Source organism: Balaenoptera acutorostrata, chromosome 12 (genome assembly GCF_949987535.1).
Source record: "Balaenoptera acutorostrata chromosome 12, mBalAcu1.1, whole genome shotgun sequence".
Lineage (NCBI taxonomy): Eukaryota > Metazoa > Chordata > Mammalia > Artiodactyla > Balaenopteridae > Balaenoptera > Balaenoptera acutorostrata.
The window spans coordinates 32,346,647-32,359,608 of record NC_080075.1 but is presented as its reverse complement, the minus strand read 5'-3'; the positions used below and the strand labels follow the sequence as shown (position 1 = coordinate 32,359,608).

Sequence of the window (12,962 nt, the reverse complement as noted above, 5' to 3'; positions counted from 1 at the left end):
CAGATAGGATCGCAGGTCACTGTGAAACAATAGTTATTCACTTAGCTGAAGTAACGATAAAAGATTTCAAAGGCAAATACAGAACAGATCACTTAAAAGGTAGAAAAACTTAAAATCTGTTATCAGAGGCAGTTCAGAATCTTAAGAAACCTTGTCTTCCTAACAGAGAGAAAAGCCAAATTCAAGTTTTTCACCAGCTTACTTTTAAAATTCATTTACTCAGTTAAATTTATTTTAAACTTAGTCAATCCTGACCATGTACAAAACTCTTTTCTTGGGGTCCACTTCCCATAAACCTTCCATGAATTAATTTATTTTGGCACAATTCTAACTTTCAAGTTGTTGAATATCTGCAGAGATTAATTTTATTTTTTTAAAATTTATTTATTTATTTGTGTTTATTTTTGGCTGTGTTAGGTCTTTGTTGCTGTGCGTGGGCTTTCTCTAGTTGCAGTGAGCGGGGGCTACTCTTCATTGCGGTGCATGGGCTTTACATTGTCATGGCTTCTCTTGTTGTGGAGCACAGGCCTCAGTAGTTGTGGCATGTGGACTCTAGAGTGGAGGCTCAGTAGTTGTGGTGCATGGGCTTAGTTGCTCCATGGCAGGTGGGATCTTCCCAGGCCAGGGATTGAACCTGTGTCCCCTTCATTGGCAGGCAGATTCTTAACCACTGCACCACCAGGGAAGCTCTGGAGAGATTAATTTTAGATAAAGATAATTATTTTAAAAAGTGCATCTAAAGCTCTTATCTCATTTGCATTTTCTTTCCTTAAAAGTTTCTTTACATCAAGTTACTTTCCTTGCTGACAAATTTGCAACAGATATAACAAGTTATTATTTAGCTTATATTAAACCTAGGCATAATGAAAGTATTATACTTAATGCTGATGACTCTAATGACATGTCTATAATAATTAGATCAACAAACAAACATTAATACTGAATATTTCTCAGTTCACATGAACCCGAAATTCATTTAGCTTAATTTTTCTTGTATTTAGAATTGTTTGGTTTGTAAGAACTTACTCTTCTTTAAGCCAATTAAATAGAGCTCATCCGCAAATCAACCCCAGCAATGTTATCCAAAGACAAAGACACATACAAGGACACAAACAAACAGAGACATCATAGTTCTTATTTCAAAATTTCAGCCCTGAGTCATGTACAGCAACATAAAACCCATCAGTTTACAAAAAGAGGTTGGATTAAAATCAGGTTTCTGGCAGATGGAACAAATCAAGTTCACTTGTCTAGATGGCTGAATTTTTACAGAAAAGACACTTAGGTTTTTAATTTATCCTTGACAAGTCAATTTCTAAATTACTTTGCCCTCTTTTCAAAGTTTGCATTTTAAAAAGATGGCAGAGATGAGCATTCCTGAGAAGACCAGATAGGACACTTACATCTCAAAGATACAGTCAAGTTTTCCCTAGGATGCCTTTGTTTCCCCTTTGTTTAATATTTACAAGCCTCTTAAGATAAATAGGGAAGGTAGTCAATCAACTTGTTCTCCACTGTCAAAGTTATCTGGGACTCCTGTGGGGAAATTAGAATCGGATGCCTCAAGTCCAAGGGAGTCCCCTGGCCTCTTACAGGATGTCGGCACAAGGGAAATTGCCCTGCTGTAGAAGTGGCCCCTGGTCCAAATTGGGTGTCCTGTTGGGTCTTAGATGGTGATACTAAACCAGGTCCCTGTGCCTTGGGGGTTATCATAGGAACTTCTATTTGATCCCCGTGGGTAGGGGAAACAGGAGGCGGTGAATATGTTGGTGGCATGGGGGGAAGCAGTTGGAGAAACTGCTGGTACAGCCTGCTCTTTTGCAAAACACTTCTAACTGCGAGATCATATAATAATTGAGTGAGCCATTCAGGGACCATCATTCTTCTCATCCTAACATATATTGGGTCCACACCCTATTACAATAGTACATCATGTCTTTCTTAGTCATAGGCTCATGGCTATGTTTTGCCCATTTATCTAATATACACCCCAAAGGGATCTCCTTCAGGATAGATGGAGTATTTCCAGTTTTTAGAAGTTTGATAACACCAAAACACAAAAGACACAAACAAATTCCAACACAAAAGGCCCAAACAAATTCTAGCATTGGTGCACACAAAACCAAGACCAAAACCAACGAACCGGTTCCCAAATCAGGTAGACTTACCCTGCAAAACCAACAAACTAGTTCCCAAATCGGGTAGACTTACCCTACAAAACCAACGAACTAGTTCCCAACGAACTGGCTCCAAATCAGGTAGAGTCCAACAACAATTCCCCCCTCCAATAGGGTACCCCAATCAAACAAATTGGCTTATCCCGTAAAGAAAAAGCCCAAATTGAGAGGGAAATATGTTCCCAGTGTGCACGCCGGAGCAACTTACCCTACAAAGTCGAGTTCATTGACTCGCAACACAAAAGGATACACAAAAGCAAAACAAGACCAAGACCAAAACAGATGAACTGGTTACCGAATTGGGTAGACTAACTGTACAAAATTGAGTCTGTGGACTCGTAGAAGTTGGTCTTTTCCTTGCTTCAACTGCCAAGTGCTGCGGTAGCTGGCGCTGCTTCAGGGAAGTTTGAAGGGAAGATCCTCAGGACAAATGGTCCTGGCATCTGCTAGGCCTTGCCACAATGTTCCCTGACCGGGACTGGCTAGCCAAAAGCAGCAAGCCTCCTGGCTGGCTTGCCAAATTTGTTACCGAGTCCAAGCTCACTCTGCTTGCCACACGACAGGCCAATGAATCAGAGATGAGGTGTTGAGGCAAAGAATACGACTTTATTTGGAAAGCTGGCAGACTGAGAAAATGGCAGACTAATGTCTCAAAATAACCATCTTATTGGGGTTTGGATGCCAGTTTCTTTTATAGCACAAAGAGGAGGAGGAGATGAGGAAGTAAAGTAAAAAGGCCATAAGTTTTGCAAACATCACCTGGAATGGCCAGCCTCCAGGAGGGGATGTGTTAATTTCTTCTTTCTTATAGCCATCCACAGGTGGACAGGTTCCGGATATTTCCCCGAGCAAAGGCACTTTGGTTCAACATTCAGGCAGAGGGGCAGGGTTCCCCAAGGCAGGCCATTATGTATAGACAGTATCCTTTTAGTGAACAAAAGCAGCGGAAAGCAAAGGTTAAAGTAAGAGAAACAGATCCAACATGTAGTCAGATTTGGCTCTTCCCTGTTACAGAATTTCTTCAATTTGCCCTTGGAAAATATTTTTTAGATTTACCTCTCTCACTTAATCCCTTCAGTAACCTATGCTCCAATCCCATTGACTTTGTGTTGTTGGAATTGGATTAGGTGAAACTGCATGAAATTGCTGTTTTTATATGTCAAAGATAGTTGAATACCAGAATTTTCATATAGCTCAACCCAGTAGATGGAGCTATTCTTGGAGAAGATGGATAAAATAGATGAGTAGATGAAGCAGTATAGAAAGGTAGCTGCTTGGATAACTAGGCGGGCAGATGAAAAAATTGGTGGATGAACCACAATGAGATAACACTTATACCTATAAAAAAGCAAAAACAAAAATAAAAAATGGAAAATAACAAGTGTTGGAGAGGATGTGGAGAAATTGGAACACTTGTACATTGGTGGTATGCATGTAAAATGGCACAGCTGCTTGGAAAAAAGTTTGGCAGTTCCTCAAAAAGCTAAACATATGACCTAGCAATTTCACTTCTAGTTATGTACCCAAAAGGATTAAAAACTGGGACTAAGACATCTGCACACCAGTGTTCAGAGCAGCATTATTCACAAGAGTCAAAAGGTGGAAACAATCCAAGTGTCCATCAACAGATGAATGGATAAACAAAATGTGGTATATACATACCATGGAACATTATTCAGCCATAAATAAGAATGAAGTACTGATACATGCTACAACATGGATGAATCTGGAAAACTAATTATGCCAAGTGAAATAAGCCAGATACAAAAGGATAAATTTTTATGATCCCACTTATATGAACTGTCTAGAATAGGCTTTTTCATAGAGACAGAAAGTAGATTTAGAGGTTAGCAGGGCTGAGAGGAGAAGGGAATGGGGAGTTATTACTTAATGGGTACAGAGTTGCTGTTTGCGGGGAATGAAATAGTTATGGAAATAGGTAGTGCTGATGGTTGCAAAATGTTGTGAATGTAATTAATGCCACTGAAGTATACATCTGAACATGGTTAAAATAACAAATTTTATCTTATCTATAAATATTTTACTGCACTAAAAACAGTTAAAAAAGTTGATGGTTGATGGATGTAGATGATGGGTGAATGAGTGAATTTGTGCATAGTAAGATGAATAGTTGAGCAGGTGGGAAGTTCTGTTAAGGGTGAATCAATCAGGGCACAGTAGCAGGCATATGCATGCATGAATAGATGGATAGGAAGCTGTACAGATGGAATGAGAGGCAGTGGGTGGGGAGTGGAGTTTGAGCCATGGGGCTAAGACCATGGATAGAAGCTGAGGAGGCTGAACTTGCCCAGCCCCAGGGTGGCCCTAGGCTGGCAGTGACTGCGAAAGCGTGGGCCAAAGCACCCTCCTCTGCCACAGGCTCTTTGCAGCTGGACCTCAACCGCATGCCCAAGCCTGCCAAGACAGCTGAGAAGTGTTCCTTGGACCAGCTGGATGACACTTTCCACCCGGAGTGGTTTGTGTCCCTTTTTGAACAGAAAACAGTGAAGGGCTGGTGGCCCTGTGTGGCGGATGAGGGTGAGAAGAAGATACTGGCGGTAAGTCTGCTCCCTCTTGTTGGTGGAGACGCGGGAGTGACTCGTCCATAGAAATCGCTGAGCACAGACGTGTTCCTCTCCCTCTCTCCTGCCCTCCCTGTCTGTTTCCCAAGACACTGTCTCTCTTCCCTGCCAGTTCCCAGCCTTCGTCTCCTCGAGGCTCGTATCCCAGGAAAGCCTATCTAAATCGAAAGATGCCCTAATCTCCTGTGGACCCTGTTTAATTTATACTCTGCTCCTTGGCCTTCACAGTGATCTGTATCCTGGGTTCCCCTCTGGCTGGGCTTCCTGTGGAGGACAGGGGTCACGCCACTCCCATTTGAGCAGGAACCTATAAGGGACTGTCCTTGTCTTCTTCTCCCTGCCCAGAGGTCTGCCCAGGGGTGTGACTGGGGACCATGGAGAATCATCCTTCCTCTGCAGAGGAAGTAAATGAGTTTACTGTCCTTCCTTGGTATCCGCAGAGGGTTGGTGCCAGGAGCCCCCATGGACACCAAATCCATGGATGCTCAAGTCTCATAGTCCACCTTCTGTGTTTGGTTTAATCTACAGATCTGAAACCTGCAAATGAGGGCCAACTGTACATTTATTGAAAATATCTGTGTATAAGTGGACCTGTGCTGTTAAAACCCGTGTTGTTCAAGGGTCAACTGTACTTAGAAATGGCAGGCAGCCAGCCAATCCCTAAAGTGGCCCTTGAAATAAAATATCCATGTTGTATAACAAATTATAACAATTAATAAGAAATATATCTCAAAAGAAAAATGAGCAAAGGGCATACATAGATAATACATAAAGCAGTACAGTGGCCATTAAATATTTAAGAAGGTTCATTTCCCCTAGTAATTACATAAAGGAATGCTTTAAAATGTGAAAACATTTTTTATGTATTATATTAGAATTTTTTAAAAATAGAAACACTTATTGCTAGTGAGGATGCAGAGAGACGGCCCTCTCATTTACCTCTATTGGGCAGGCTAATGATTTTTACCATTTGGGGAAACAATTTAGTAATATATAGCTAGAGACTTAACAACATTTATGCCTTTGAAATTTTTCATCCCACTTCTAAAATCTCCCCTAAAGAAATAATCCCATAAAATTAAAAATTTAGGGTTTATTTATAACAACAAAGAGTTGGAAACAACCTAAACGAACCAAAATAACTGGTTTACTAAATAAATTATCGTCAACCATTGCATAGATACAGCATTAAAAGCGAACTTTAAAGAGTATATAATTATATAATAAAATATATTCCTAAAAGAAAGAAACAAGCTATAGAACCATATATACACAGTGTGATATTTCATATACTTGCAAAGAAAAATAGCTCTGATGAATGAATATTAAGAGTGCTTGTCTCTACATAGTAGAAGTATGGGTGACAGTCTCCTTTTTTTATACATTTCTGTAGTTCCTATGTGTTCTGCAAGGAGCAGGTACTTTTATGATCAGATCACCCTGTACCTTTTTTTCAAAAAAATCATAAAGTGACCTTTACATCTGTCCTGGCCTGGCTCCTCTCCAAGCCATGGGGCCAAGCCTTTATGTCTCTGATCAGGTCCCCTTTGTCCCCTCAGGGCAAGTTGGAGATGACTTTGGAGATTGTAGCCGAGAGTGAACATGAGGAGCGGCCGGCCGGCCAGGGCCGGGATGAGCCCAACATGAACCCCAAGCTCGAGGACCCAAGGTTGGTGCCCAGCCCCTGACCCCTGATGCCCAAGGGGATGGGGAGGAGTATCCACAGTACAGGAGGCACTCACTGTATAGCCGCACAGAGGTCCCAAGGCCCAGAGAGGGGTGTGACTCATCCAAGGGTACACATTGTTAGGGGGCAGGTGACAGACATCATTCCAGGACACGCTGGGCTCATCAGCTAGTTCCAGAAGCAGGCGCTGTTGGGTAGCTGTTGGTCGTAGGCCAGGCATGCTGTCACATGGCATGTATATGTTGTGTCATGGAACCTTCCCTGCTGAGTCGTTATTAGTATCCCCGCTTTACAGATGAGGAAACAATCACAGCAAAGTTAAATAAGGTCATTCCAAGGAAAGTGGCGAAGCTGAAATTCTCACACCTGGTCTGATTGGCCCCGGAGCCTGACCAAGGTCTTTCCCTGACCAAGCTGCCTTCCGTGGCTCTCCTGTTGTGTCAATGTGGCTTTCAAAAGGCCTTTCAGCTTTAATTTTCCCATCTGTGAAATGGGGGCCTAGTCCCTGCCTCCCCTACCTCACAGGCCTCTAAGGGAGGGGCCTACATCCCAATCCAGTGGATGCAGAAGCCTTGAAGGCAGTTACCGGAGCCTGAAGGATGGCTGTTTGGGGCGGGGGGGGGGGGGTGAGTGGGAGGGGCTGCATTTGCTGGGTCCCTTTCCACGGCCTGCTCAGCTCAAGTCACACTTAGCACAGACAGCCCACTTTGTTGTAGCGCTATCCTGAGTGCCACTGGCTGGCAGAGCAGTGAGAGGCAGCCCTGCCCAAGGATGCTGGGCTCTGGGTGGAAAGACAAGAGAGACCCAGGAGACCCAGCAGCACGCAAGCAGATGTTAAAACGGCCATTACTGAGACACAAAATCCTGCCCGCTCTTTGAATTGTGAGGCTGACCTAGGGGAAGGATTTGAGGTTCTTGGTTATGAGAGACAATCAGCTTTCTGGGTTCACTCCCTGCCATCCTTCCCCGACAGTGAACCAGCCACGTGCATCTAGGCCAGTGGCTTAGCTCATCTGGGGCTCATGGACCATAGCTCACCTAACGTGGAGCCCCTTGAAGCTCTGCCGAGTCCCCAAATCTCTAGTCTGTGATTAAGTCGTGGGTCAGGAAGGAGAGAGTGGCAGGGAAGGTGACCTGGACAGAGTGGCTGAGAACTGGGTCCCTGAGGGTGTGCGGGGCTTGACAGCACCAAGAGGAGGGCAACACGGGCGGGGCTCACACTGTAGCGAAGGCTGGGAGGAGAGGGGGATGCAGGTGCGGACAGGGGCTGGGGGCCTGGAGGCTGGGCAGGTCTGGGGGGCTGACTGGGGAGGGCCAGGGTGATTTGTGAGCAGGACCCGGAGGGAGCAGCCCTGGTGGGAGGTACCCTGCTGACCTCTGGGATCTCACTCACAGGCGCCCTGACACCTCCTTCCTCTGGTTCACCTCCCCGTACAAGACTATGAAGTTCATCCTCTGGCGGCGGTTCCGGTGCGCCATCGTCCTCTTCATCATTCTCTTCATTCTCCTGCTGTTCTTGGGCATCTTCGTCTACTCCTTCCCGGTAAGCAGGCCTGAGTGGGGAGGCACAGACCCTTGTCTTGGAGGAGCTCCTGGTCTGACGTGGGAGGTACAGCCCTTGACCTCCAGCAGCTTCTGGTCTCAGGGGAGTCTGTCATTGTCCTCAAAGTGCACCCCGTGTCTGATGGAGAGAAGTAGCTTCTGTCCTTGGGGAGTCCATGGTCTGGTGAGGGAGACAGAGGCCCTACTCTGGGGAGGCCCCAGTCTGGTAGGAGACCCTTGGGGAGCTCTTAGTCCAGTGAGGGAATCTGAGTTCTTGCCCTTGATGGGGAGACACAGCATGCTCAGCAAGCCCCTGAGGGGCTGTGTAATCAAGGGGTTGGCAGAAGGCGAGGCCCCTTGGGCAGGCATGGGCAGGGGAACCTTCTAGAAGGAGGGTGTGGAGCTGGGTCAGGAAGGGAAGGGAAGGTGTGGATGGCAGAGCAGAGGGGCAGGCCCTCTGTTTGGGAGGATGGCACCTGCTGAGGACCTGGGGCTGCAGAGGGTGTCACTGTCCCCCCGGGGACCTGATAAAGTGTGTCCTGCCTGCTGCGGTGGGGTGGGCGTGGGGCAAGGTGTGGGCGAGGAGGGGGCGGGCAAGGAGCCTCTCACTGGGCACAGTAAACACTGGGGCCCCTTTCACCTGCTAAGAAGCCAGCTGATGCCTGACAAAGAGTGGCCAGGGCCCCCCTGCGTGGGGACTGCTGTGCCCGGCTCCATGGGCCCCTCCCAAGGGAGGAAGATCGGGAGCTCCCTTCCCTGCCTGTGCTTCCCTGCTCCTCACAGCAACACCCCCGGTGTCTCTAGAACCTCAGGCCTTGAAGGGATCACAGTGTCCCCAGGCTGATACCTGATTTTTAATATTCTTTACATTTTTGAAACTTTTTAATACGAAAAATTCAAAATCGTATACAAGTAGAGGAATGGTGTGCTCAACTCCATGTCACCCTTATTTGAATGGAAGGAAACAGACATCCAGAGAGGAGAGGGACCAGCTCAGGGCTGCATGGCAATCTGTGTACAGCTCCCGGCCTGGGGTTCCGGCCACAGCCCTGGTCAGCACCAGGCCGCCGGCCAAGCGCACGGTCCCCACAGCGGGCGGTGCGCTCTGGGAATCACTCACCTGTGAGCTCTTTGCTTCGTGCATCCTCCGGGAGGAGGAGGAGGCGCCCGAGAGCGCTCTCCCGCCGTAGCTGGCAAGGCGTTGTACCAGCAGAGCACGCCTCCTACGAGGAGGACGGTTAAAACCATGCAACAGTCCTCTGCAGGCCCTAATATCATGAACTGTGGGAGCAGCAGAAAGGATGGTGAGGTTTGCACGTCCAGGCCCCGGCTACCCCTTGGACCCTAAGTGACAAAGGAGGGTCTAGAGCTGGGAGGACCATGAGCTGGGCCGCGAGCCGGGCCCTCGTCTCTGCTGACTGTGTCGCCTGCAGCGCCAGGCCGAGACCGTTCTGAGGCTCAGCAAGACGACTCACGGCCCATTGGCCAGACATGCCTGAGGCCCAGGGGCGGGTCCAGGTTGGGGAGGCCTGAAGCTCATTCGGTCTGGGGGGCCCTCCTGAAGCAAAGGAGGACAGATTACAAGTACAAGGTTAGCTGCTGGGCCCTGGAAGGGCACGAGCAAGTGTGGTGCCGGGAGTGTAGCTGCCCTGGCAGTGACCTGGGCTCAGGGGGTGGGCCCAGGACTCCCCTTCCGGTCCCCTGTGTCTCCTCCCCTGGGGCAGGGCCCAGTGGCCGAGTTGGGGAGGCGCAGTGGCCCTCACCTGGCCTGTCCTCAGGCTTATACCTCCTCTCACGTTGAGTACACCCAGCCGCTGTTCGGTTCAGGCGAAGACCTTATTAGCGCGCGAAGTGTGTCCGGGAGGTGAGGGCGTGTTGTGTGGGTGAGGGAGAGGCTGGCGGGGCCCGTGCCCCTGGGAGCTGTCGGTCCACGAGGAGACACAGTGAAGCCAGGGGCGAGGGGGCGCACAGGGTACAGCCTAACGCCGCACCGTGAGGCGAGGCCGGGGAGTGCGGGCAAAGGGGAGCTGGTGCAGACCCTCGCTCCTTGAGGAGGTGGTCTGAGGAGCAAGCAGTGGCAGCACCAGGGAGCTGGGAAGAAATGCAGAGTCCTGGGCCGGCCCCAGGCCTGCCGAGGAGACTCTGCCTCGGGAACATCAAGGTCTGAGCATCGCTGCTGTGCGGGACAGAGCGCCACATGGAGTCAGGAGCCGTTGGCTGGGTTCTGGCTCTGTCAGTGGCTCCCCGGTGACCTTGGCCAGGCCCTCCCGTCGCGTGAGGAAGGGGCTGGGATAGGTCAGCGCTGACCTGCTGTGACTAGCACTGTGGATAGGGGAGCGATTTTGCCTTCCCCGGGGGGGGCTGCATGTCAAGCCAGCCTTCTGCTGAAGAGCTGGGGGGAGGGCAGGGGCGGGCTCAAAGTAACAACACCACCACCCTTCCTGTGCCCGGCCCCGTGCCCTGGCCAGCTGGGCCCCGCCCCTGCAAGGCACTAGGGCTGCAGACCAGGCCTCAGGGACCTGGGGAAGGAGGCCCTGCTGCTTGGCTGGGAGATGGACGGAAGATTTCCAGTCCCTTCCAGCCTGTGGTCCTTTCTCGTCCCTGGGGCAGCCTTATCCCAAGGCCCTGGGGGCAGGCCCTGATCAGAGCCTCTTCCCTGTGTCCTGAGTCCCCAGCAGCGGCATCAGTCTCCTTTGAGATCTTCAGGAATTGTCCTCTTTCGAATACCAACCCTGCCTTCTCTCTCCAGAGCTGGCATGTGGGGTTAGATCCTAGGCGAGGGCTGTAGGGCAGCCTGGGTCTGAGACTGCAGACTACTTTTGCTTGCAGGCCTTTGCTACAAGCTGGGCATATCCTGCTTGCCTCCAGCCAAGTCACCCAGTCACCTGGTGGATGCCAGACCTGTGACCGTCCATCACCTGGCTTCTCAGGCCTTGCGGGGCAGAGGCCTGGGTGCAGAGGGGCTCCCCGCCAGTTGGCCTAATCTCCCACCCTCTTGGAAATTCCCCTGGGAGGGGGACAGGGAGGGCAGCCTGTCTGATTCCTCCCAGCTCTGCCCTAGAGGCAGCCGGGAGCAGGGCCAGTGTGGGGAGGCAGGAGGCGATCTGGCAGGGAAGGAGCGGCGGCTTTGTTTCCAGAGTTGGCTTTCCTGGGCGGCGCTGGGGAACATACTGTCCCAATTAGGAGCCCTGTGTTGTGTTGTATGTGTTTTCATGGTTTTGGGGGGAGGAGTGGGGAGGGGAGATTCCTGCCAGGCCTGCAGCAGCCAGGGCTTAATCAGGGGTGACCCGTCTCTAGGGCTAGCCCGCGCTGTGGGTCATCCCTCTATACCCCCCGCCCCAACTCTCTCTCTGCATTTTGGACGGGAGCATGGTGGCCAACGAGCCCCGGGCTCCCGCGCTGGGGAGTGTGGGAGGAGGGTGGGGAGAAGCACAGCCGTGCCTTCAGGCCACCTGTCTGATGGAAAAGGCCGGGCCTGGCCTGGCCAGGGGCAGAGTCCTCTTGGTAGCTGGGCAGAACCTGGGAGTGGGCCCTGGAGTGACTGGGGGAGAAGCCAGAGCAATACAGGCGCTGTGGCCCCCGGGCAAGAGTGTGGGCTTGTGTGACAGCGAGAGCGCTGGCCGGGCGGAGTGTTGAGCTGAGTGTGGCCTGGGGGATGATGGGGGAGAGGTGCAGGCAGGTGGCTGAGTGGATCAGCCACCTTTCCCAGCTCCGTTTCCCTGGCAGCTGTCACCACCTGTCCCTGCCTCTCCCCCCTCCCTCCAGAACTATACTGCCATGAAGCTGGTGAAGCCGTTCAGCTGAGGACCCTCGGGCCCAGGACTGGCTGCCTCCTCTGCCCTGCTCAGCCGGGTGTCTCCAGATGTCCAGGCCTCACCGTCCTGCCAGGGTGGGCAGCCAGAGAGAGGGACTGGCACGTGCTCCAAGTGTTGGCGACATCGAGCCCTGCGGTCACCCCGCTTTCATCATTTCTTTCTCCCCCAACCCAACCCTTTTGGGGATCAGCCCATGTGTATTTCAGTATAAAACAGTTTTAACCACAAAGCGGCGTTGGTGTGTGTGTCTCTGTGGTACCTGAATGGGGTGACTGTGCAGGCAATGTCTGGGTGGGCGCGTGTGCGGGGTGTTTGCCATCTCTGCAGCGTTCCCGGTGGGACTGTGTATCTTTCGGTAAGACTGGTAGGGGTGGCGGGGGCTTGGAGGCTTGATGTCTGGCCTGCCTGGAGACCCAGCCTGTTCTGCTTCCGGGACGCCCCTCCACCCCGTGCCCTCCTTCCTCAGGCATCTCCTCACCCACGGTGATCTTTGCTTGGGTGGGCAGTTCCCTGTACCACGCCCGGGAAGAGGTTCTACTTATGCACATGGAGCCCCTCGGAAAAACTCTCCAGGCTGGGAGGGCTGCTGGACCCCTGGCTGTGACCTTGTCTCCCATGCTCTTGGGATTTCTTGGGGTTCGCTCCTTCTGTTTCCTCACCCTGTTTTAACGATCTGGACTGGATAAACGCACCCTTTTCTTGTGGTCTGAGCATCGCATTAGCTGTCGGGCTGACATCTCTCGCAGGAGTCAGGCTTCATCTACAAGAGCAGCAAGAACATACTTAGAGAAAAACCAAAGAGCACGAAAACATCGTGTTTCCGAAATAGAGGCCTCTGCCTCTGTTGGCTGACGGGCTGGAACTCTGGAGCACAGCCTGGCGGGAGGGCTTCTCCCATTTCCTGCTGTGAGCCTGTTCCCGTGGCCCAGGCCCTGAGGCCCCCGAGTGAGCCTTCCAGTCCCCTTGTCTCTTCACTGCATGCTGGGACCCAGACTGAGGCCCTGCCTCGTCCCCACCTGACTGGCAGGACTGGGGGCTGATTGGCACAGGGCTGAGGACCTGAACCCTCCTGGGTGAGGGAGCTGCATCTTGAACATAGAGTGGTCCTCTCTTCAGGAGAGGCTCTGGCTGGAGGACGGCCTCGGTGTCCAACTCCGTG

At 50.9% G+C, this 12,962-nt stretch overlaps 1 protein-coding gene across 15 annotated transcripts in view; it reads left to right on the top strand.

The window, feature by feature from the left end:
- The window catches only part of DYSF (dysferlin), a 234,093-nt gene extending 222,061 nt beyond the window's left edge, over window positions 1–12,032 (top strand). For all 15 annotated transcript variants that reach the window (XM_057558086.1, XM_007175528.3, XM_007175525.3 and 12 more), the window contains 4 exons: window positions 4,557–4,735; window positions 6,319–6,428; window positions 7,842–7,989; window positions 11,754–12,032. In XM_057558086.1, the coding sequence (XP_057414069.1) occupies window positions 4,557–4,735; window positions 6,319–6,428; window positions 7,842–7,989; window positions 11,754–11,792 (476 nt within the window). In that variant the 3' untranslated portion in view covers window positions 11,793–12,032. The remainder of the gene's footprint in view (window positions 1–4,556; window positions 4,736–6,318; window positions 6,429–7,841; window positions 7,990–11,753) is intronic.
- The last annotated feature ends 930 nt before the right edge of the window (window positions 12,033–12,962 follow it).